This window comes from Schistosoma mansoni, chromosome 4 (genome assembly GCF_000237925.1).
Source record: "Schistosoma mansoni strain Puerto Rico chromosome 4, complete genome".
NCBI lineage: Eukaryota > Metazoa > Platyhelminthes > Trematoda > Strigeidida > Schistosomatidae > Schistosoma > Schistosoma mansoni.
In genome coordinates, this window is record NC_031498.1 from 28,474,436 (window position 1) to 28,501,645 (window position 27,210).

Sequence of the window (27,210 nt, forward strand, 5' to 3'; positions counted from 1 at the left end):
TAAGTCTTTTCCTTCTGCTTGTATGGTAGTGTGCGTACTTATGTAGACCGTCGCAAAGACTAATTCGCATTGACAAACTGTTGTCGGAATTCGCTCCCAACGACCTCCAACTTGTGTGCTGAATCAGAACTTTGGAATCTTGTAATCTTTTCTCACAAGTCACATTTTTTATTAGTCTAAAAAGTTTTTGGTTCTTATTTTGCTTTAACATATCACGAATTCTATCTGAAAGTTTTAATGGTTAGTCGGTAACATAAAGAGCATCCCTCTGATTGAACTTTACTATTTCGTCAATAACTATATGTATCAACATGAGAAAGTTGAACGTGTTTTAATGCACCACAAGTAATGTATTCCGCCTTGGAAAGGTCGAGGCAGACGTTTGATGTAATGCTTGCATACCTGTTCGGACTGTGTTTTTAGTTGAGGATATATATACATTTTATAATCACCAATCAGTAAGCAGTTATGGAGTGGAGTGAACAGTACGCACAATCAATGGGCAATATTAAACCCGAGAATTTCGATATGGGATCAGTAATAAAACGAGAAGGTTTCGAAATGGCTGTTGTTTCTCAAAATGAGTGGGTTTATTCTGTCATTTATATTATTGTTAGTGTAATGGTCTCTTTGTCAAGCGATGGGGGTACGACAATTCTTTCTACCGGAGAAATGAGGTAAGAAATATTCTGTATAAGGTTGTTTCTTTACATTTGCACGATGAAAAGTATCATTTACTGGGTCCAATTTTTTTGGTCAATCTAATATTGTTCAGGAACGTTTGATCGTTGTCGTCAAAAACAAAACAAACATATGTGACGACTTCACTACTCTGAAGCTAGCAGGATGTACGTCCACTACGTATCAAACGGATTGAGATTATGCACTCTTGATTGCTATAATATTAGACATCGATGGTATTTAGATTCTTTCGTTTGTGCCTATCGTCATGTCGTGTTCGAGGCTGTCATTCTACTTTTTCAGTGTGTATTATTTTGATTGCGAGACTGATCTAACAAGCTTATTAAAGTGAAAAAGTATGGATAATGAATAATCGTCTACATGTAAAATAGACAGGAGAATATCAATCTAATTAAAACCCTTGGGGGTAGAACTTGTTTGCATAGCTAATGGATATGATCATCTAAATTAGTCAACACTACTGAGTTTTGCAAAGTGTACTGTGGATGATTAAAAAGCTTTCGCTCCCATGTAGATACCTCAGTATAATAACATTTTTCTAAGAATTCGTGTTCACTGCGCTTTGGTCATTTGTTTATTCCCTCCGTACATATTGGTAATTGGGTGACTAGCTTTGATTCCATAGTACTCCTCTAAGTAGGTGGAATTCTTAAAGTCAATCTAACATTGCTTATAGGTCATCCATAAATTATAGTCTCACTCACTCATCAAAAATGGAGTGTAATTTTCGACAGTATACTCTTATGGCATACGTTTTTCGAGGTTGTGGGGCGAATAAAATAGCATCTATGTATAACTAGAACAATAGTGTTTTTCTTATTCAATTGTTTATCCAGTTACTCCATTATTCTGTATATTTTTTCGCTGGAATTCATCCCCTCCTTTCAAACTATATTCTTTAATGTTTAGTCTTTCCTATAATGATTGATTCTGCTGTTATTTGACTCTTGTTATTCGCCTCATTTTGCTAATTATATCTCTAGGACTTGGGCTGACACATTTGACACCGGCTCTTTGTCAGTTATAATTAACTTGATCGTTTGTCCTATGTACACAGTAACGCAAACAAAGCCTTGTCGACTTGCATGACTTAGCTATTTTTATGCGTCGTAAAGTGTAGTTAAGAAACGTCTTCAAGAGTCGAGATCTACGATATACACAAAACGTATGTGGTATCATTTGTCCTAGGGATTATTCTACAGAGTTTCTGTCAAAATGATTTTTTTAGCTTGACTACTATTCATACATCGCGTGATCACTAGATTCTAGGTTTCGCGAGGATGTGTGAATAGTAGTTTTGCGGGGAAACATTAATAATACGAAAATAGTTCAGCAAATCCAAATTGAAACCTCCAGGTAACTAAAACATTGGGAACCCTCATGTTTAAAAAAAAACGTTTCCTAAACTTATCTTTGCACTTTCAACTGCTAAAGTCAGCTTTCAGTTAACCATTTCCTTCTTTCATTTAGTAACGGGATTTTGCAAGTTCCTTCAAGTGATGGACTTATGGGTTCTCCATCGGCGAAAGAAATTGAACGTTTCAATAATCTTTCCGAGGAGGAACTAAAAAACAAATCCCTTCCTGATCACCTTAAAGAAGGACTTGATATTGTTATAGTGGGGATTAACCCTAGCTTGGCCTCAGCACATGTCGGACATCACTATGCTGGTCCTGGAAATCATTTCTGGACATGTTTATCGCAAGCTGGTTTGGTTCCAATGGCTGTCAGTTGCTATGATGATTCTAAAATGTTGGATTATGGTATCGGATTCACCAATGTTTGTACAAGACCAACCAAAGGTGCAGCTGAACTTACACGTAAGGAGATGAAGGCTGGTGCAGCAATCATGCTTGAAAAAATGAGAAAATACAAGCCTAAAATTGCCGTGTTCAATGGTAAAGGTGAGTTACTGCCATTAAATTAGGTTTTGTTATTTTAAATAGCACTTACTGTTTTATGTAGAACCTGACACGTATTCAGTGGTGCCGTGCTACATTAGCACAATGAGATGAGATTGTGTATGCAAATCTTAGAGTAAGTACGATTCGTAATGATATTAGTAATTCTACTACTCTGATATGTCTCATCTCTCTGTGTCAATGTGATGTAGTAACTTGGAACAGTTTACACATGTCTCAGGTTCTATGTTGCGTATGGCTGACTAATTTTACTTATTATTGTAAAACTACTGATATTCTTTTGCTGTTCGCAAGAGTAGAATAAGACAATGACTTGATGGTTGAAGCGCTTCCCTTATGACCACAATGTTGTACGTTCAAATTCCAGACCACCTTATTTAAGCAATATCATTAGCTATTATATTTAAAAAGGTAACTCAAATACAAATTCTCAAACGCTTACTTGAGTGTTAAGTCATGGCAAGCAAGAATCAAATTTTGTAATCCTCACACTGAACGTAATTAGATATGCGTGCTTCCGGATATTCAAAGGTGACGGATGCCTCAAATATGCACCATAAAAGTTGTATCCCAGTAAAATCGTGAGAATTTTGAACCATAAAAGTCTGCTAAACGTTATATATATATATATATATATATATATATATATATATATATATATATAGTTAAGAATACTCGTTTTTTTGTAACATAGTGCGTTTTGCCTAAACTTTAATGCTAGTAAAACAAATTCGTCTAACAAGACGAATTGTAATATTTTCAAGATAACCTTCATTGGCTCCACATTACTAGTATATTGATGTGGCATTACTGGGAATAGTGGTCATTCGAGAAAATGTAACTTGCTTTCATCACATCTTAGTATAATTTCATCTTTAGATCTCTTTTATATGGTAACTAGACTAATTGTAACAGAATTTACTTTTTATTCTGACAATCTTCAACTAACATTTATGAAGCATTATTTGGAAAAAACTAGCATACATAATGAGTTAAAACGGTGCAATTCACTAAGTTTATTATGATGAGCTTCCTTTTAGTTATGAATATGAACACTTTGCGACTTCAGATTAAATAACTATTTCAGTCTTGTTTTCCTGTACCTAAATGCTCAAAATGGATTATTAGCATTCTTTTCCATTATTTTTCTCTATAGGCATTTATGAAGCGTATGTTGGACATAAAAATTTCTGCATGGGAAGACAACCTACAACTTTGGATGGTACGGATATAGTAAGTTATATTGCAAGCTTTTACAAGTTGGAAAACTTTTTATTCAGTTGTTCTTTTTTCTTTGTATTTAATTAACTTCATGAGGTGGCCATGATATCAGTGATATAGTGTTTATTATTTTTATCTCTTGATTCAGTTGTCATTGTTTAATGAGTACGTATCGAGTTTATTTAATTTAGTATGTGTTCGTCAGACAATTTGTCTCAAAATTATGTATACAATGATGGATTCTGTGTGTTCTATTTTGAGGAATCAGCAAAGTTGAATAAAAACTTAAAGTAGACACTATCTAGGTTAATATGTTCATTGTATTTTTAACTGTGACATCTTACATGCCTTAATACATGATCATTTAACTTTATGTTTCATTACAGGTCATTTTTGTAATGCCTTCGTCTAGTGCACGATGTGCACAACTTCCACGTGCTGAAGATAAACTTCCATTCTTCTTAGCTTTAAGAAAACTACGTGATTATGTACGTGGTGATTTAGCTGAATTACCTGATTCTGAAGTAGTGTTCGCTGATTATACTGAATTTCGTGTCACTCAACCAGATCCCAAAAGTCTACGTAAAGCTGAACGACGTCGTAAACGAAAAGCTGAAGCGGCAGCAGCAGCCGCTGCTGCAGCTCTTGCCGTAAATTCTGGTGATGGAACTTTAGTGAATGGAATTGTTTCAAGTCAAGTTGATAGTGGTAATGTTACAACAGTTTCTCAAGCTTCAAATGGTGTATCCGCTGATGGTAAAGTAAAATCTAAAGCAAAACGTAAGTAATATCTGTAGAGTGTCAAATGACTTATAAATTCTTTTTTATATTTCGTTAAAATTATGTTCTTTTTATTATTTTCGATTTAAATTTTATTGTTCTATGTAGAACTAATCATATTGAAGACGTTTCTTCAAGACAATATTAGGAATCACACTGACATAATACTAATCATAACATTTTTCTATTAATATGATTGCATACATGTACATATATGATAAACACTGGATTCGGCTAAATAAGTTGTAAATGATGGTTGTACTGTTTTTTAATGGTCAACTGAAATGTATTTTATTTATTCACCGGAAAGTGTTAACACTTGTTAACTAATTCTGTTTTTGCAGTGTTTTGAAGTCCATTAAACTTTATGTTTTTTATATTCAACTTCGTCCTATGTGAAAAATCAGTAGTTTTGTGACCAATAAGTTTAATAAATGTGAAAAAAATATCTAGGTTACTAGTGTTCGACCATACTTGTCTTCAAAGCATCGCTCGCGTACTTTTGGACCACTGACCAAACAATGCTTAGACCTCTGGAGTTAGTCCATCTGGAGCAGCTGCTCTTCCTCGTTTCAGAATAGGTATAGCTTTTTGAACTTTAACTATAGTTTTGGGACCTACTTCAATGTTCCATTCAGGTTGTTTGAGATGGTGTGTAGTTGTAGAGTATCTGAATGACAAATGAACTGCTCCTTGTAGTGTTCAACCCATCGTTCTAAAGTCCTGTGCTGGTAGCAGATAAGAATGTCGTCTTTTACCGAGATCGTCGCACTTACACTTCCAGTTTATTTTATCAGTCTGAAAAGCTGTTTTGTGTTGCCCACAGCCTCTGCCTTTTCCATCTCTTTTACTTTCGTTGCCCACCACTGCCCACGGTCGTTCCTTGGACTTTTGGTTAACCTAGATTTGATTTGTTTTCGTTCTTCATCGTGTTCAGAGCCTGATGGGATGAGTTTACGAGAGTCGATCAGTTCAATAGACTGAGCAGAAATCCAATGATTTTTTGTGACCCTTTGGTTCAAATCACTAATAGATGTTACTGCTTTTTCCACAGCTGTTCCTATATCTTGCCAAGCAACATTTAGGTCAGGCTCGTTTTCAGAACTACCTAAGTGTGAGCTCAGTTGTTCCTGGAATCTACTTTTGGCTTTCTCGTCACTGAGTTCAACTCTAATGGGTCTTCTTAATGTGGTTTTTCTGGAGTGAGGGCAAACAAATGTGTGCATCATCAAAGTCCAGACAGGCATTCCAGAACGAGCGACAGTCTTCTATCGAGCCTCTCCAACGATGACTGATGGCAATATAGTCTATTTGAGTCCGTCGTTGGTTTGGTGCAGACGGTCGCCATGTTGGACGATGTCTCTCCTTATGCTTAAAATTAGTGCTAGTTAAACATAAACGGTCGTCTGAGCACAGTTGCAGCTGACTACTACTTATGGTGTTATTGCTTCTACTAACCTGGGATTTGTCTTGAAGTAACTTTTTCACCGATGCACATATATGTCGGCTTCCTATGTTGCCTGTGGTGGACTGATTGGGTATATGTTAATCATCACTGACTTTTCGTAGATATGAACATTTAGCATAATTTGTAGGAATCAAAGATGGAAGCTGAATAGAGAAATTAGTTAATTCAAATACTACTCGATCCATTAAGGTTCTTTCCACGGTATTATACCACGATATGGAGATGTGCTATCGAAGTTGTGATGAGTAGTAGATGGTTATGTAATCAAGTGTAAGTTTATTCTGAATCGTTTATGTAATTGTGAATAATACTAACAGGGTCATCAAACCTAAGTAGCAGGTACATGGTTAGTCTACGACCTGTGGGTTGATAACTATTTCAAATACTGAACCACTGTAGCAAAACAATAGATAGTTGATTTATTATACAATTCCATATTGTTGAGTCCCTAAGATTATCCCTTCCAATTGACTAAATGTAAAGTCAGAGTCCCTTTAGTTTATGCACAGTCCTTGATTTCCTGATCGTAACTGTAGTTTGGCGTTTTGTGTATTTCATTTCTCATGGTCTAGATTTTTTTAAAATAAAAGAACTAAGATACAAACTGATATAAAAACTCGTCTGATCTCTTGGTGAAACGACCTGAACTGATGGTGAGTGTGAGAAAAATACAGTATGAGAAACTTTAATCAATGATACTAGTTATTTTCTCAGATATCTGTAAATAAGGTTAGAATTTATCGGGTAGTGGCGCAGAAAACATTTAAACCTAGTTTCAATTTGATATTAAGATAATTGAAAGTAGAATGGAAGATTTCAGTTAAACAAGAATGTATTAACTAATAAAGTTATGGCTATCTCGACAATGTATCATACTAATGTACTACTCATTTACTCATTCAAACACATAAACATTGATACAAAGAAGCACCAAATATATATGCACCGCACAAATCATTCGATGTGTAAGAGATGGAATACTTCCCGGATGTCCAAACCAAAGCAAGTGGTTTTATCAGAGGACCACTCCCTAAACCTTTCACCTAGAGGTCTAATCCAAAAGGCGGTGAAGTAACGTTAGGAAATGCAGTCTCACGGTAGCCGGTTACCAATGGAACGTTCATACTCCATTTCTTCGCTCAGGATTCTGGAACCCATTTGCACCATTGGTTTGGAATCGAGATTTTTCAACTCCCCTAGGTAGACCTTCCGTGTTCACCAACCCGATTAAAGCGCCGGACATTCGCTTTTTATCCTCTTAATTTGGTAAACAACACCGCCGCAAAAAATCAGTGAGTAGGACTTTCCTGACAGTGGCTGTATGCGCGTGGCCATGTGAGAGCATTTGGAGAGTGAGAGCTGACTCTTTCCGCCCTCGGTTGTACCAAGGCGTTTGGGGTAGATTGCTCAAGATCTTGTGTGACTATATTTCTCGTGACGGACCATTTTACTTCGTTTTTTTGAACTTCATTCTGAATAATTAGTCTTTCTTATTGTCATTGTTGCTGCTACAATTATTTCATTTTCTTTGACCCTTCATCTTGTTTATTTCGTTTTGTCGTGGTGATATAGTGTAGCAAATTAAGTCAGAGTAAATTTTGTGTACCAAATTTTATGTTGATTACAGCTTGGCATGATATACTTTGTTCTTTATCTTCCCTTAAACCTTGAGATTAAAATCGCTTCGTACCTGTCCTTCTTCATGTACTATATCCTTATATACAACCTTTCTTTTATATATTACCACCACTAAATTAACTACTTCTACGAATTCGATGATGTAATGTTCCATGGAAAGCAAATTCTTAACATTGTTTGCCTAGACATTTTCACTTTGTCTCTTAATGGTTTAGAATCCATTGTTAATAAATCCTTTTGGCCAGTCACATTTAACATTAAAACTAGTCAACTACTTCAAAACTTGAATTAGTTCCAGGAAGATATACATTGTTGTTTACATGTGAAAGCGAAAGGTTAGAATCACTAATTATTTCATGGTGAAGTTAAATGCTAAAATGACGAATAATTAATTCCCAGTTTTTGTATACCCCTCTCTGGTTCCATACTTCTATGATTTTCCACCTCAGTCAGTCAGTCACAACGTAGAACTTCTCACGTACGTACATCAGTTCGAGTTGCCATACCACATTAGCACAGAGATGCAGTTGTCGATTCAAATACCATAGTGGTAGAAGTAGTAAGAGTATAAGCATCATGTGAAAGATTATGGTTTGAACATGTTATTCAAGGAGTATAATCCAGTGAAATAAATTTGGAAAGAGAAGATAGAGACATGAAGAATTCAGAAGATTAGAATTTGAGAGAACACAAAGAGTGGATGCACTTTCGCTATTGCAAACGATTTTGAGCCATGTTATTCAAGGTCTCTAACGATCAGTTGCTATCATCTCGCGGATCCTAACCACGTAGTCTATACCTACCAGCATGGCTCAGTCTAATTGTCAGTGACTTCATGGATTTGTGCCACGTTTTGGTCTGGCCACCCCTAGCTTTCTTTCAATCTACTCCTACACCATGAAACATTGCACGTCGGGGCAGTCGGTGGTTGTGCATACGTAACACGTGACCCAGACATCTCAACTGATGAAGTTTCACTACTTCATCAATCGATTTGCCATCATTACCTAGTACCCGTTTCCTAACAACTGTATTAATTACTCCGTGGTCCCAGGATATACGAGCAATACTTCGAAGACGCCTAGAATCAAAAACTAGTAGCCTACGAATATCCTCTACTCTTGCCGGTCATCTTTCACTGCCATAAAGTAGGACGGAAGATTTTCCACCTACATTATACAAGATTCAAATTTGTTTAAAAGGTTCATAGTATTATGATTAAATCACCAATATGTAGTTGTGTGTATGAGAGAGAGAGGGTAGAAAGTAGCTCTGTTGTTGTTGTTATCCAAATATACACAAGATTCTCTAGACCTAGACTAATTGAAATTCTCTTTATTTAATTATCAAACAATATAATGATTTAGTCACTTCAAAAGTTTCCTAACTAGTTCACCTTACTCTCCTGTATAAATTTTATCATGAGAAGGGGTTTTTGTGAAGATTTAGTATTTTCATAGTTGAAAGCTTGAGTCAATTGAAGCTAGACCATCAGGGAAAACCTGGAAGCACTGGACGGCCGTTTCGTCCTATTGGTGGGACTCCTCAGCAGTGCGCACCAACGACCTCGTCTCGCAAGATTCGAACCCAGGACCTATCAGTCTCTCGCCAGAGCACTTAACCGATAGACCACTGAGCCGGCATCCCATGGTGTTTATGCCTAACTCCAACCAATCCACGAAGTTAAGCAACCATTCACTGTAAAAAAGACTGTTATATTTATTCATATTCTTGTGGTATATTAGTAGTATGAAAGTAGTAGTATAGTGCATCTTATGATATACTATATCATTTTCTTTCTTTCTACACACTAATAGTTACTATCTACTCATTGTGTTCCTTTACATTTTCCACAAATTTAAATGATAAAATGCACTATATATACATACTATCTGTCTCACCCTTGTATATTTCTATTCCTCTGTCTTCCAATATTTCTGTGAACCTTTTGAAGAAATATAGTAGTTTTATATGTTTCCTTCATTATTGTGATAATGATGATGATGATGATGATGATGATGATGATCTACTTTCGTATCATTTCAACAGAAAAGGTACAATATTCTTTACCAATATTGTGTTGATGATTATACAAACAATAACAGATCTTATAGAAAAATGGATAGAAAGCTAAATATTACTGTCCATTTACAAAATATATATATATATATGTAGAGGTTATGTATATTCTCTTAACTTTTTCATTTCAATCTTACCACATCGTGTATATGTACACATTGTAAAAAGAGAGTGTTGCTATTACAAAAACCCTAACTCTTTGATCTCTCTCTCTCTTATCACACTACACACGTATACTCTGTCTCTCTCTATGGTTAGATATAGATGATTTCTATGTCCCACCAGTTTGGAACATTGACGATAATAATAATAGCAATAGCGATAGCAATACTAATCATTTCGTTTGTCGTCTCTTACATTCTACTTTTTTTTTTGTTTTTCGTTACCATTTCGCGTCATTTTTTTTTAATTTTAAAGATATTGGCTTATACTTGTAGTTGGTTTATTCATTGTGAATTTCTTTCATTCATGGTAAACTTATAACTAATAGAGAGATGGTAAGCAAAGATGGATTAATGGTTAGCAGTGGAATAGAGTGAGCTTTGTTATATGAAAATTTTAGGCACATTTTGTATACCTACTATCATAATAGGTCATTTCAATGTAGTAGTAGTGGGTTAACCATACAACAAAGTCATATCATCTACTCTTATGGGCTAGCAATTTTTATTCATGATCATCCATCTTATAGTCTCTCTAAAAATAAAAAACCGGTCAATTATTCTCTTATGTGTTTGTACACCCTCGAGGACAGTTATTACATTCATTCTCTCTGTCCATATATATATAGTTGTAGGCCTGGTTTAGCTTTGTCTTTCTATCTCTCTCTCTCTCTCTTTTCTTACCTAGTAGAATAAATTTGTATGTTCCTTTTTATATCTGCCCTTCATTTATTTTGTTTATATGTATACCTAGTTTATTTGTATGGTGATTTCATTTGTCTGCCTCCTTTGTGTATGGTAGAGACAAAAAAAGGTTAGACTATATAAATGTGTATATGTTTGTTTGGCCAATTTTCTCTCTCTATGATAGGTGAGTGATATATATATATATATATCTAGATAGGTTTACTGTTGTTAGGTTTTTATCGATCTAGCCTTATGGTCTACTTCCTGCCTTTCCCCTTATAAGTCTTATTATATTCTTTATTCTTTTATTTTATACATTGTACATATATTGATAGAATTTTTCTAACTTTGTCCTAATCTCCATACTATGTGTACTCTGTATAGAACTACGATTTGAAAAACAGCGACAACAACAACAACAATGTTCAATTGAGACAATGTTTTTACTGGTTAAAATATGTAGAAAAAAATGGCCTGTGTCTGGTTATCTCGATTACCCCTTATGATAGTAATAATAATAATAATTATTATTATTACTATTCATAATGTATTACTTACTTATGATGGTAGTTAAGAGATGTATAAACTCACAATGCTTTTCACTGAAAAATTCACATGTGAAGTAGGATATTAGTAACATAATAGACTGGGAAAAATGTTTCCTGTAATGTCTCACACTCATCCAACTCTAGGAAAAGAAAAAATAAATAAATAAACTGACATGTTTCTGTAGTATCTGTCTAACTAATGCTTCCTTTTTTTAAAAATTTATTTCTATCATATAAATTTTTTTTATCACAGTCGTTCAGATTCGAACTACCTGTACTTACTTACTTACTTACTTACTTACGCCTGTTACCCCTCGTCGAGGAGCATAGGCCAACCACCAGCATTCTCCATCCAACTCTGTCCTGGGCAATCCTTTCCAGTTCGTCCCAGTTAACATTCATCCTTTTCATATCTGCTTCTATTTCCCATAGTAATGTGCTCTTTAGCCTTCCTCTTTTCCGCTTCCCTTCACCATTCCAAGTTAGGGATTGCCTCGTAATGCAGTTTGGTGATTTCCTTAATGTATGTCCTATCCACTTCCAATATCTTTTCCAAGTTTCCTCTTCAGCTGGAAGATGGTTTGTCCTCTCCCATAAAACGCTGTTGCTGATAGTATCCCGCCAGTGAATATTGAGTATTTTGCGTAGACAACTGTTTATAAATACTTGTACCTTCCTGATGATGGATGTAGTAGTTCTCGACGTTTCAGCTCCGTACAGTAGGACTGTCTTGACGTTCGTATTGAAGATTCTCACTTTGAATTTAGTTGACAGTTGTTTTGAATTCCATATGTTCTTCAATTGTAGAAATACTGCCCTTGCTTTGCCAATCCTCGCCTGTACACAAACTAATAATTATGATTACAGAATCTTATGTTTATGTTGTCTCACGAGGTGGGACATGAAACTGTTCAGTTCACACTGTATGCTATTTTCTTAAGACTGTCTTACCAGTATTATCAATGTAGAGTTGTCGTTCTAGAGAACTCTGTTAATGACAACTTTCTAATACATTCACTTAGTATTGTTTGTTTGAATCTGCCCATTGATGTTTAGGACTGCAATTGATCAGTCTCTTATTGGCATATGTGCATACTGTGCGTATTGCCTCAATATAGCCTTAATTCACAAGCATGGTAAGCAAAGATGAATAATGGTTAGCAGTGGAATCCAGGACGCGCGTTTCGTCCTATTTGGGACTCGTCAGCTGGATGTATCTGCATCTCAGAGTTGGTGTTCATTCTGGGACTCGAACCCAGTATCTTTCGGTTCAAACGTCATCACGTTATCTACTCAGCTATTGAGTCCTGATAGCCACTTGCTTGTGCAATGGGGTGAAGTTTAAATTCACTTAGTATTGTTTGTTTGAATCTTCCCATTGATGCTTAGGACTCCAATTGATCAGTCTCTATTACGTTGTTTTTCTCGTGTTTTCTCATATTCCTTCCCCGTTGTTCACCTTCTGTCTCTCTGTCAGCTGGATGTATCTTTGTCTCGAAGTTGGTGTTCACTCCGGAATGTGAATCCAGTACCGTTTTCTTTTCCAAACGACATGTTATCTATCAACTTGTTTAGTGAGCTCAAATAGCCACTTATTTGTACAATCAGTCATATCTATTGCACAAATAAGTAGTTATTTGAATTTCAGTAACTAAGTGGATAAAACATTGGTATTTGAAGCAAATGATACTGGTTTCAAATCTTAGTAAATATCAACTCTAACTTACGCCTGTTACTCCTCGTGGAGGAGCATGGATCGCCCACCAGCATTCGTCATAACTCTATCCTGAGCAGTCCTTTCCAGTTCTTTCCAGTTGCTATTCATTCTTTTCATGTCTGCTTCCAATTCTCGACGTAGTATGTTCTTTGGTCTTCCTCTTTTCTGTTTCCTTTCAGGATTCCAAGTTAACACTTACCTCATGATTCAGTTTGATGATTTCTGTCCACTTTCAACATTCCTAATCTCCTCTTCAGCTGGAAGTTGGATCAACTCTTAGGTATATTCAACTGAATTATCTAAAATAAGATAAAATGTGAGATGGTGGAGAAGATTTGTAGCTCAGGTGGGTGATTTTGATGTGTTTGAATTTCTGCACGACCAAACCATCCAGCCCAGAGAACAAACCCACATTAAGATAAAATGTGAATTGTAGATACCATTACTTAAACTACATTCTATCTATTCTATATATAAACATATGACGATTATATTTAAGGTGATCTGTAAACAACATCTATATATATATACCAATTAAGCTTAATAGAAATTCCATTAACAACAGAATAGTGTAAATGATTGCAAATGTATTTTCTTTTAAATAGCTAAACGTAAAAAATCATCCAATAATATTAATAATTCAATGGAACAATCATTACAACAAACTACCTCCATACAACAAATTATGAATGTAACTGGTATTACTACAAATAATACAACTGGTATAACATTTACAAATTGTACAACGGATTTACAATTACAACATCAACAACAAGTCTTACAGCAACAAGTACTACAACAGCAGCAGCAACAACAACAACAAACATTTCTTCTGCAACAACAACAACAACACCAGCAGCAACAACAACAATTCCAACAACAGTTCAGTCAACAATCTGTTCAACAACAGCAACAACAACAAATTTTACAACAACCACAACCACAACATCAAATGATTGTTAGTGCTGGTGGTCATTTTATGTCTACTACACCAATGGTCACTTTGTCAACAATGGCAGCAGCGGCGGCGGCTGCCGCTGGTGGAACAGCTACAGCTATACCTGTTCATCCTGGTATGTAAAATATAAAGTTTGTGTGTGTGTGTATGTGTAGTTAATTAACTCCAGCAGATTAAAGTCGTTGATCCTTTTTGTTCGTGTCAATCTACTTATTTATTTAGTTAAACACGTAAACCTTGGTACAACGAAGCACCAAATATAAATGCGTCACACTTCGTCATTCAATTTGTGTAAGGGCTGGGATACTGTCCGGATGCCCAAACAGAAGCATGTGGTTTTCTTAGGGAACCACTCCCCGTACCTTTGACGTAGAGGTCTAATCCACAAGACAATAGAGCAACGTTAAGAGACTCATTCCTATGGTAGCCGGTTACCAACAATGAGTTGATACGCCATTTGTTCCCTCGGGATCCTAGGGCCCCTGTGGAATGTTGGTTCGGAATCAGGGTTTGCAACTCCCCTAGATAGATCCTCCGTATCCATCAACCTGGTTGAGGCGGCGGATATTGGCTTTTCATCCTCCCAATTTGGTAAACAACATTCCCGTCACCAGAAGGTAATGAGAAGGACTTCCGTGGAAGTGGTTGTATAGGCGTAGTCATGTGAGAGCATTTGGAGGTGGAGATCTGACTCGCCCTATCATCGACCGTATCAGGTTATTTAGGGGCAACTAAGATAGTTGAATGTCGAATTAGTTCCTTCCATATTAATTTTTATATCTTCTGCCTCTGCCGGGGAAGTCCTACTCACTGCTTTCTCACAGTGACGGGGGTGTTGTTTACCAAATTGAGAGGACGAAAAGCGAATGTCCGGTGCTTTAACAGGGTTAGTGGACACGGAAAGGTCCACCTAGGGGAGTTGGAAAACCCTGATTTCAAACCAATGGTGCACATGGACTCCAGTGTCCCGAGGTAACAAATGGCGTATGGACTAATTGTTGGTCACCGTCTACCATGGGACTGCATCTCCTCACGATGCTCCACTGCCGTGCGGATCAGATGTTTAGGTCAAAGGCTCGGGGTTTGCCCATCCTATGAAAACCACCTGCTTCGGTTTGGGCATCCGGGCAGCCCTCACACAAATCAAGTGAGATTTGTGTGGCGCATATATGTCTGGTGTCTGTACCTTTGTACCAATATTTATGTGTTTAAATAAATATTATTTCTTGAGGATATTAGATCAGTTGATTTTTAATAATTAAGATGATTATCAGTATGGGAATTTGTGGAGATTATTTTCAGTTGAATTCACGAGTTGATCTAAGATAAAGCATCACTAAGAACCGGGAATCTTTGGACGGCCGTTTCGTCCTATCATGAGACTCCTCAACAGTGAGCATCCACGATGCCGGTTCGGTGGTCTAAAGGTTAAGCGTCCGCGCGCGAGACCGAAGGTCGTGAATTCGAGTCCCGCATGCGGGGTCGTGGATGCTCACTTCAGACCAAGATGATGTTGAAAACTCTACTACTTCATTAATTTCAATTTACTCAACAGAATATTATCACTAATGTTCTGATACGATAAATTGTTTAGTGCTAGTCATGTATGTACTTGAACGTGGAAGTGATTATTGAAAGCGTTGAATAAACTTTCTAAATCAATACTTCTTTATGCAACTTGTCTTCAGTACATAAATAAACAAACAGATATATCGATGTGTTTGGACCTTAATGTTAGTTGTTCATATTGGCGAGTAAGTCAGTAGTAGTAGTAGTTGTTGTTGTCGTCATGTATATATGTGATCAGTTTCAGTCTGGAAAGAACAGGAGTTTAGATAGTCTGTGTTAGTTCTGGCAATTATGGTCTCTCAGGTGGTCCAACTTTCTTTTGAATGCGTTGAATGATGAAATTTCAATCAGATGTTAAGGTAACGAGTTCCATTCATTAATGAGTTGATGGAGAAAGTCATTAGTCAATTGACAAGTAATGTGTTCTGGTCTTGTAAACTTTTTTTAGAGTGTCCTCATAGATTATTTGAAGGTTTAGATACCACTAAACCTTCTAACTATCTAGGTGTAACATGACTTTCAAGTGATTTTTTGTTGTAACCTTCATTTTATAGATCAATGAATTAATACATTGAACAGATAGAAATACTTTCTAGTTAGAGTAATAACAAAGTATTAAAGTATGTGTAAGTTTTCTCCTGAACTGTCTTAAAATATTAGACGTATTATAGGGGATCATGTTCAGTTTCTGACTGACCATATCAAAATTTTCCTGAAAAGTAGGCGGAAGGCTTATTTTTAGATATTGCTATATCAAGTAAGATATGGTACCCGTGAACACTGCCAAGGTGCCCTATACTAGGACAGAACAGCTGCCTCCTCTTTGATTTTCATTGGTACCCCAACTAACAATTTCTGAATATAGTCGATTGATAAGAAATGAGTATGATACTTAAATTTGTTAATTTCGCTGCATGGTTGAAGTGTGCACGACTTTTTTACTTGGAGCCACTAGATTTGATTCTTGCACGAGTAGTCAACCTTGAAACCAATTCAAGGACATGTATTACGTATGCCTATCCATCGACTTCCTCGATGCATGATTATGGTTGGTGTGGGAATAAGTTAGAAGAAGGCTAGGGACGGCCAATTAAACACATGTTATCAGTTTGTGAAGACATTGGCTATTAAACTGAGCCATGTAGTTATATTCAGACTACCTGATTGAGGTCCATATGATTGTCGTAACCAATAGTTAGAGAATTCGGGTGATATGGCTAAGGATTGTCCGTATTGGCGCAGGTGCATGTACTCTTTGACTTATCTTAGATCCTAAGTTTCTAAATTCCTCAAATTTTTCTACTTCAGATTTATATTTCCACGAATCGTATCTCTAATGTCTAATCTTTTCTATTGTCATTATTACTCTTACTACCTCTACTGTGGGCTTTTTCCTGACAATTTCATCGCAATATTTTGATGGAGTATGACAATTAGAATCGATGTACATATGTGCCAGGTTCTACGTTTGGTTCAACTGTTACTGTTAACATTATTAACTTCAGCTCTCATTTTGTTCCTTCTTTCACTGTGCCCCGTATTCAAGCAAAGTGACTTGAAGCCCTGTTTGATATATAACTTCTAGAAGAATTTTCAATTTGCTCGAGATAAAGATTGTCTATGGTGTTGTAGTTTAATCAAACTTCATGTTAGGTATATGCTGTGTGTATGCCTTTTTTAATTGATTTATTTAAACACATAAACAGTTGTACAAAGCTATATCAAAATATGTTTCCGCCACACAAAGAAGATATCATTCGATTTATATGGGGGCTCGGATACTGTTCAGGTATCCGAACCCAAACAGTAGTTCTCTTGGGGATGCTACCCGACCCTTCGACTTAGAAATCCAACTCACAAGGCAGTAAAGATGTGATCCCATAGTAGCTGGTGATCAACAATAGGTTCATACATCATTTTTCCCCTCAGGATCATCCTGGAGCCCTTGTGGAACGTTGATTTGATTTTCTAACCCCCCCACGGGTGAATCGTCCGTATCCACCAAACCGGTTGAGGCACCGGGCATTAGTCTTCCATCATCTCAATTTGGTAAACGATATTCCTGTCACGAGAAAGCAGTGAATAGGACTTACTTGGGCGTGGCTTTATACTCGTGGCTATATGAGAGTATTTCGAAAGAGCTCTCCTCATCGTCGGGCGTACCAGGGCATTTGAGGGGCGTATATAACCCTACAGTTGTATTATCTAACTCATTTATATTATTAACTGTTATACATTACGTGTAAACTAACTGTTTATTTTGATTATCATGAAATCAATATGATGTTTGAGTTTATTTTAATACTTTGTGAATAGGTGGTACTCAGACGGCTGTAGGATCGGGTTGTTATGCTGCTGGTACGCCACAATTTCAATTTTCCAATAATCATCCAACTGGTACAACACAACAATTTTTTGTTAGTCCACAAACTTCAAATTTATCTGCAGGTAATGGTGGTAATACTGCTGGTGGTGGTCAAACACTTTTACAATGGTCCACAACTCCATGCACTCAAGGTGTTCCAACAACTGTTCAATTTCAACAGCCCAATCAACATCAACAACAGGGAATTGCTGGAACTTGGCCAAATGTCTCTATCTATCATCAACCACAACCACAGCAAATTGGTACAGCTATCCAGTCACCTTCAGGAGTAGCTGGAGGAGGTGCTGGTACTCCGACAGCTGGACATACACAACAGCAACAACAACAAATATTCACACAACAACCAGGAGTTATGCAACAAGCTTCAATTCAAATGGCTCACCAAGCACAACAACAATTATTATTTACATCACAACATCCAGTTGGATTACAAGCAGCCGCAGCTAGTGGGGGTGCTCCACAAGCAGCTTATCCACAACAAGTGTATTTGGCACAAGCTCCTGCGGGTAAGTTTTATTTCAATCATATATATATATGCTCATTCACGATCCCTCACGCGGGACCTGAAACCAGGACCTTCGGTTTTGCGCGCGAACGCTCAACCTTTAGACCACTGACCCGGCATTCAACAGTGTTAATGTCCAAGTTCAATCGACCCCATGATCTTGCACAATCCTTCATCTATTGTCCGAGGTAGATAAATGTCTCACATCCGACACGGATTGGGCTCCACTGATCACAGATTCTCACTAGAACTCTTAGAATCACATTTCTAAGCAAGTCACTAGTAAGCACATGATTATTGTCAGAATGGAGATTTGTGGAGGCTTTCAATGATGGTCTGGCTTAGATCGACTCATGAATTGAACTATTAAAAAAAATCATTTATCCACTTTTTTCTGTTCGGATTAATTATATAGGTAGTAGATATCATATTAACTTTTTAAATAAAACTTTTATTCTATATCACAGGTGCTAACGGTGCAGGAACCTCATATCATCTACTTCCTGTTGGTTGTCCTGCTTCGAATTTCACAAGTTTATTATTATCCGACCAACAACAACACCAGCAACAACAAGCATTAACACAATGCTCTACGGCAGCAACGACTGGATTACATATTCAACGAGGACAACCTACTGTTCAAATTCAAACACAACAACAACCGTATCAACAAACTCAACAGTTTCAACAACATCAACAAATTCAAGCTCAAACGCATCAATTACAATCAGCACAACAACAAGGTACTATAATGTCTACTGATAATATTACTGGTCAAACTACTGGTTCCATTGGATATTCTAATAATAATACTCCACAATTTATTACATTAGCACCAGGTGCCCCATTAAAAGTTATGGCTGTTGGTCCAAATGGTCAACTTATTCAAACTACTGGTTTACCACAGTTTATGCCAACTGGACCAGTTGGTATGACTATAAATCATCAACCTACAGCAATACAATCAAATCAGACATCGATTACAGTAACTCCTCAACGTCGTGTTGCCACACCTCAACAACAACAACAACAGCAGCAGCAACAACAACAACAAACAAATGGACGTATGGTATCGACTGCTTCAACGGTAGCAGGATTTTTCTCTGGTACAGCTATTTCATCCGGTACAATTCCACTTGTACAACCAGCAGCTGGTATAGTTGAAGATCTAGTACAGAATACAAATAATACTAGTTTAAATGCTGCATTAAGTACAGGAGATGAGAAATTAGTTTACACAGCTTTATAAGAACTGTTTTTTTAAAAAATATTATTTACAGATATGATGCATTTTTCCTATCGAGTAACAATAACCGTTTATATTGATACCATTGTGTACTACGACTCTTCCCGGATGTATAACGTCGTCCATGTATTTATTTATTATTATTATTATTATTCAATGAAGTAACTAAGTAGGATACTATCTATCTTTCCGTTTTGAGTATGCCTTTTTCTTAATCTAATCATTATGTGTAATTTTGACGAATGTGATTACTTTCTTTCTTTCGTTCTTTCTTTTGGATCGTCTTTTAAAACGTCAACATGGAATAGACAATCTCTTTGTTTTTTCTTCAACATTTGAAATGTGCATTATATACTTTCTTCTTTTCATTCCTTTACATTTGTATCTTTTGAAACATGTGTAGTGTTTATAACACCAGTAATGATGTGTGACGATTCATCATCTTGATGACTCCTATAGGTGTACGTGTGTGTGTGTGTGTAAGAGAGACCATCTTGATTGGTCAATTTCAATGTATTTTATTATTTTTTTTGTTTAAATTTCAAATGAAACTAATCTAGTCGTTGCTTCTTTCTACCTCGTCGTGTGACATCGTTTCGTTCCGCTCCGCTTTTTCTTTTTGAAGGACTTTTATTATTGTCATTTTATATTCAACAGCTATATATAAGAAGACATGTATTTATCTATCTACTTCATTCTGATTCTCCTTAGATCTTTGCTTATTTTTTATTATTTCAATACTCTACAGCTTCAAGACAATGCATTTGTCAATTTATCAATGTAAATTATAAACAGGTTTATATGTGTAAAAAAACATACAAGAAAATGACTTCTTTCCCGCCAAACCAATCTTTTAACGAACACGGCGGATAAATTGGAATAGAATGGACCTATGAAACTCCTCATTCTCTTTCTGTCTCTCGTTCCCTCTCACTTTCATACAAGAAAATGACTTCGTTCCCGCTAAACCAATCTTTAAACTAATATGGCGGATAAATTGAAATAGAATGGAAGGATGAAACTCCTCAGTCCCTCTCTCTCCCCCCCCACTTTCAGCATGTTGTTTATTTATTTATTAATTTTTTTGGTGTTTTCTGTATACACATTTTAATGTTCATGTGTGTGTGTATGTGTGTGTATTCGTGTTTTATACATGTCTCCTTTCTATTCATGTATTTCACTCATTAATAATTACATCATTAAAGGTTTCTCTATTTTTCCCTCTTCTTTTTTTTCTATTATGTATATTAAAAATTCCCCCCTTTTCTTCTCTATTGCTGTTTGTTGTTGTTGTTCTTCTTTTTGTTGTTTTTTTCTTTTTTTTATAGAACAACAAATTAGTATTATGTAAATAATGTGCATAGAAAAGAAGAAAGAATCATTTGTGTATATTTCTCTTCTTTATGTGTATTTGTTTATATCTATATCTATTCACTACTTTTATTCTGTTCATCTTTTATTTTCTTTCTTTTCTTTTTTTTATATCAATGATTGATAATAATGTAATATTTATTTTGACATGTATTCTATTTATAAAGAAGGATATGTATATGTTTATATGATGTTAGTAATGGTCAGTTAGTTAGTTAGTTAGTTAGATACAACGTAGGATCAGGCACATATATGCATCGGTTCAAGTTGTCATAGTTCATTAGAACAACAAGATGATCACCAAATTCATATCCGTTGATGTTGTAGTGAATAGAACACTATTTGGGGACAATCGAATATATTTAGTAACAAATTACAGACTATCCCCCAAAAGCCCTGGTACGGTCGAGAGTGGGGAGAGTCAGCCCTCCCTCTAGAAATGCTCTCATATGGCCACGTGTATATAGCCTATGCCAGGGAAGTCCTATTCACTGCCTTCTCGTGGTGGGGGTGTTGTTTACGAAATTGAGAGGATGAAAAGCGAGTGTCCGATGCTTTAACCGGGTTGGTGGACACGGAAAGTCCACCTAGGGGAGTTGGAAAACCCTGATTTCAAACCAATAGTGTACATGGGCTCTAGTATCCTGAAGGAACAAATGACGTATGAATCAATCGTTGGTGACCGGCTAGTATAGGACTGCATCTCCTTACGATGCTCCCTGTGGACTAGACCTTCGGGTCAAAGGTTCGGGGTGTGGCCCCCTAAGAAAACCACCTGCTTCAGTTTGGGCACCCAGGTCGTATCACAGCCCTCACACAAATCAAATGAGATTTGTGTGGTGCATATATATCTGGTGCTTCCTTGTACCAATATTTATGTGTTTAAATAAATAAATAAAAATACAATGAACCATCAATTGTCTCAATCTTCACTGTTACTTCTGTAACTATCAGTTCATCTCTAATTCCATTGTTTATGCATTTTCCTACCAACTGTGCTTCATTTCCGTTCTTTCCTTATCGGTCTTCTGCCAAAATACATCCTATGTCTGACCATCGCCATATACTACTTATATGGGTATAAGTAGACCACACTACAGTGTTACTTCAATGGTAGTAATATATAAAAAATATTGTGTAAAAGATATAGTACAGGATCAAAAAATCAGTTAGTAGGAAGAAAGATATAAAGCAATTTTAATCTCACGATTTAAGGGAAGACAAAGAGTGTATACACCTGCTCCATTGGGATTGATCCTGAGCTATGTCACACCGAGTCTCCAGTCATTGGTTATGATAGTCGTGCGGACCCCAACCAATTAATCTGCATCTACCAATATGGCTATCTTAAATCAATAAGAACCAATCAACATCGAGGTGTACAGTACAAGCTGTAAATCACATGTGGAGAAATTCAAACACTTCACTTCTACCTGAAGTTTGTGCTGATGATGTCGTTCAGAAAGACGATGAAAGCTTCACGACCAAACCATCCAGCTCAGAGAACAAAACTTCATCAAAATCACACACCTGAGCTACAAATCTCCACCATCTCAAAGTCAGTCAGCTACAACGTAGGATCAGGCACATATATGCTTTGGTTCAAGTTGTCATACTTCATTAGAACATTAAGATGATCACCAAATTCATAGTAGTGGTGTTACTTCAATGGTAGTAATATATAAAAGAAAGGTTGTATATAAGGATATAGTACAGGGCGAAAAAATTAGTTGATAGAAAGAAGGATATAAAGCAATTTTTATCTCACGGTTTAAGGGAAGACAAAGTGTGTACACGCCAACGACATTGGGATTGATCCTGAGCCATGTCACCTAGATTCTTCAACCATTGGTTATGATAGTCGTGCGGACCCCAACCAATTAATCTGCATCTACCAACATGGCTATCTTAGTAATATCTTTCTAGATTATGTATATAGATTAGTGTTTTATTATGTCACATTTTGATGATCCCGATTAATTAATCAATAGAACTCATTTTCGAGTGAATACGATTAACCGTTCAAGTAGTCGAAAGTGTAGTTTTTACCATTTAGCTGTTGGTAAGTTCGCGTTTAGCCTGAAGTTAGTTATACTGTCTACTGAAGAAGTTTGTGAGAATCTGAAAGTGAAAAGTATAAACAAAAAATTAAGCTGACAACTCGGTTACTTACCCCTGTTACCCTTCGTGGAGGAGCATAGGCCGCTCACCGGCATTCTCCATCCAACCCTGTCCTGGGCAATCCTTTTCAGTTCATTCCAGTTTGACAACTCGGTAAAACACTTCTATTAATAACAGTAATTAATGACAATTAATAATGACCCTAGCGTGAAATTAAAACAACGTAATGATGGAGACTAATAGTTGACAGAGAAAGACTTCGACTACGTTATAAGTTCATATATTTGCGGTTGTTTATTGAACTATTTTTAGGATTTCATTATAGCCAAGCAGAATGAAAGCGTGATTCACAATGAAACTATCCATCTCAGAAAATGCGGATTTGCTGTAATCATTCATATCGTAATGAAATTGGCTCGAATTTGAAAATCACTATTAAGTTAGATTACAATTAACGCTATTAAAGGTGAAGAAGTTTTTCAACTTATTTATTTTCGTAACTATAGATTCGTAAATAAATGTGATAATGCTTCGTGACAATATCGTTTTCTGGTCCGCCTTCATTATCACCCTCCCCCCACTAATAAAAAATAACATGCCATTAGAATCGTGAACTGAACCAAGTTAGACGTGAAAGCACTGGACGGTCGTTCTGGTATGGGACTCCTCATCAGTGCTCCCGCACTCACGAATCCAACCAAGGACTTTCGGTCTCGCTCACAGCAACACAATCCTAGACCTCTGGGCATGAGTCTAACGGTGAGGCAGTTACTCACTGAAGACAATGAAAGATGACCGCTCAATGTCGTGGATTGATTGAAGTTAAATATTAACATCGTTGGATACCGGTAGTGTAGCATTTATCGGTTCATTATTTCAATGAAACTCAACAATCTCCGAAATTCTATACTGAGAAAAATGAAACATCATTATACCGTTCAAAAAAATAACATTCTATGACCAGTTCTTCAAATTTAGCTTATCGGTGATCTAATTCTGTTTCATAACTTATTATCTAACACAATCTCTCCAGTTGATTTCTAATTTATTTTTAGAAATATTCGTCATATCCAACATTCCATCTATGCGGAATGCTAATTTAATAAGCTTAATCATGTGTATTGATTATATCGGGCGCGTTTTGTAGTGTTCTCTCCGAAGGTATCGTGAATACAGCAAATTCTAATTTTTTCTAGAATATATGCAAATCTTCAATGCAGTATTGCAAATTCATTTAAGTTATAAATGTAAATTATTGGTTGCCTACTCGTTAATCTAAAGAATAGACGCTCGGTGCAAGACTTGCGGACCGTGATCTCACTGGCCTATGACGTCATGGATGAGTACTTCTGAGAAGTCCCTTACTAGTATGAGATAACTACCCAATGCTTCCTAGTTTCTAATACTTGTTTAACTAAGGTCAGTTTATCATGTAACACAATGAAATTCAATCATCTTCATATTCATCTCACAGCCTCTATTGAATTATGGACATTGTCAAGAATTATATGGATAATTAAATTCACTTAGAATTATTTGTTTGAATCTTCCCATTGATGTTTTAGGACTGCAAATGGTCAGTCTCTAATTGGCGTATGTGCGTGTCCTGCATTCCACTGCTAGCCACTATCCATCTTTGCTTATATGGATAATTGTTTTTAGTTACAAGTTAGAGGCATTGATCATTTATAAGACTGAGTCTTATTGATAACAGAAATGTATTCAAATCATTAATAACTTTGTATAACATTGTTATCTATGTTATTTGATAAATTATTAATAAGGATAAGGGGTATAAATTATACAATGATTCAGAACAACTTTTGATAAACATTTACTTCGTACTGTTTGTTTGAATCTTCCCATTGATGTTTTTAGGACTGCAATTGGTCAGTCTCTTATTGGCATATGTGCATACTGTGCGCATTGCTTCGATATAGCCTTAATTCACAAGCATGATAAGCAAAGATGGATAGTGGTTAGCAGTGGAATCCAATTGGCGCGCGTTTCGTCCTATTTGGGACTCGTCAGTTAGAAGTGCCTGCATCTCAGAATTGATGTTCACTCTGGTACTCGAACCCAGTACCTTTCGCTTCAAACGCCATCGCGTTATCCACTTAGCTATTGAGTCCTGATAGCCAATAGCTTGTGCAATGGGGTGAAGTTGAAATTTACTTAGTATTGTTTGTTTGAATCTTCCCATTGATGTTTTTAGGACTGCGACTGGTAAACATATTCGTAGTGTGTATATTTCAGCAAATCATATATTTAGAATTTATTCAATATATTGTGATATGGTTTAATAAACAATTGTGTTATTAAAAATGGATAGTGGCTAGCAGTGACTTCAGGCAATATCGAGTCAGTCTGCACAGGATGCACATATCCCAACAAGAGACTGATCAATTGTAATCCTAAATAACAATGGGAAAATGCAATTAAGCAACAACAAGTGAATATAACTTCACCCCATTGCACAAGCTGGTGGCTATCAGGACTCAGTAGCTAAGTGAATTGAGACAAAATTTTATTTCGCAGTGTTTTTTTGGAGGGGGGTAATTCTGAAACGGTCATCAGAGAAGTTGATAGAAGCCCAGAACGTGCTTGTAGGCGTTTTGTCCAATCAGGATAGAATAGGAGTGTCTTCGAAACATCTAGAATTCCAGATGATCAAGGTCATGTTAAACAGCACGAATACTGAGACATTCTGTATTAACCTAAACGTGGAGTAACGCTCTTTTTTTCGCTTTACCCCTTTTCTCTTGTGTTCAAGTTGCCATGCCAATTTAGTTTGGGATTATTAGAAGCGGATGGGAAATCGTATTGACCTTTCAATAAGCCGATTAATCATTTTCAGGATTTAAGGTGGTTGAAGGTATTATACAAGAAACCCTGATTAACCTATTTTTGATTTTAATTGATGGCCGTGGGGAGGGCCCACCCTCTCTCTCGAAATGCTCTCATATGGCCACGTGTATATAGCCTCTGTCAGGGAAGTCCTATTCACTGCCTTCTCGTGGTGGGGGTGTTGTTTACGAAATTGAGAGGACGAAAAGCGAATGTCCAGCGCCTCAACCGGGTTAGTGGACACGGTGAGTCCACCTAGGGGAGTTCAAAAACCCTGATTCAAAACCAATGGTACAAATGGGCTTCAGTATCCTGAAGGAACAAATGGCGTATAAACCAATTGTTGGTCACCGGCTATCATGGGACTGCATCTCCTCACGATGCTCCACTGCCTTGTGGACCAGATCTTTAGATCAAAGGCTCCGGTTGTGGCCCCCTGAAGAAAACCACCTGCTTCGGTCTGGGCACCTGGGCAGTATCATAACCTTCACATAATTAAATGAAATGACAATTTTTTGTGTGGCGCATATATATCTGGTGCTCACTTGTATCAATATTTATGTGTTCAAATAATAAGCTTTTGATGACAGCCACTGATAACTTCAGTACATAAGAGATACTGTTCTATTTGAATATTCAGTATAGTTGCTATTCAAAAATTCAAGGTTCTAAAGTGCAATTCGAATTCATCAATGACTTGGTAGGGTCTTGATTTTCATTAACAACTTCAATGAACTTTCTGTTGATTCATTCAGACGTAATTATTATTCATTTTATGAATAGAGATCCATGTGTTTGTTCACCAAAATAATCTGGTTATTGGGAAATTATGCTTCATGAACTGATTTCAGACTGGGAAGATTCGGAGGATAGGAACATTTATGTCGTTTAGTTTAAAATACTTAACTACTGAAAAGTTTACAAGTAGTGTGGTTATATGCCGTAACATTTCTTATAGTTCTACCGTTTTGTCAATGTACACATTTTAAGGATGCATGTAAAACATTCGGTGTTTACTGAATGTTATTCTAAAACTCTGTTAAGTTCATAACGGACTACAAAACAACTAAAGATTCTTTTTTTCTGTTCATCATAGGAATTCATAGGTGCGAGTATTGTTTCATCTTTGGTATTCAGTAATGCATTCTGATTGATCTTTGTTGGAGCTTATTGTATAATCGTTTAACATGCACAAGAAAAGGTCAGAAGGGGTTTTGTGGACATTTCAGTATTTTTCATAGTGGAAATCATGAGTCAATTGAAGCTAGACCACCATGGAAAACC

At 36.4% G+C, this 27,210-nt stretch overlaps 1 protein-coding gene across 1 annotated transcript; it reads left to right on the plus strand.

The window, feature by feature from the left end:
• Positions 1-468: 468 nt before the first annotated feature.
• Smp_149220 (putative g/t mismatch-specific thymine DNA glycosylase) lies at positions 469-19,590 on the plus strand (the record flags this gene model as incomplete). Its single annotated transcript, XM_018797405.1, has 9 exons — positions 469-584; positions 618-677; positions 2,173-2,606; positions 3,781-3,857; positions 4,232-4,625; positions 13,529-13,645; positions 13,943-13,996; positions 17,767-18,342; positions 18,809-19,590. 9 exons carry the CDS (start codon positions 469-471, stop codon positions 19,588-19,590), a joined length of 2,610 nt encoding a protein of 869 aa, XP_018652450.1.
• Positions 19,591-27,210: the final 7,620 nt, after the last annotated feature.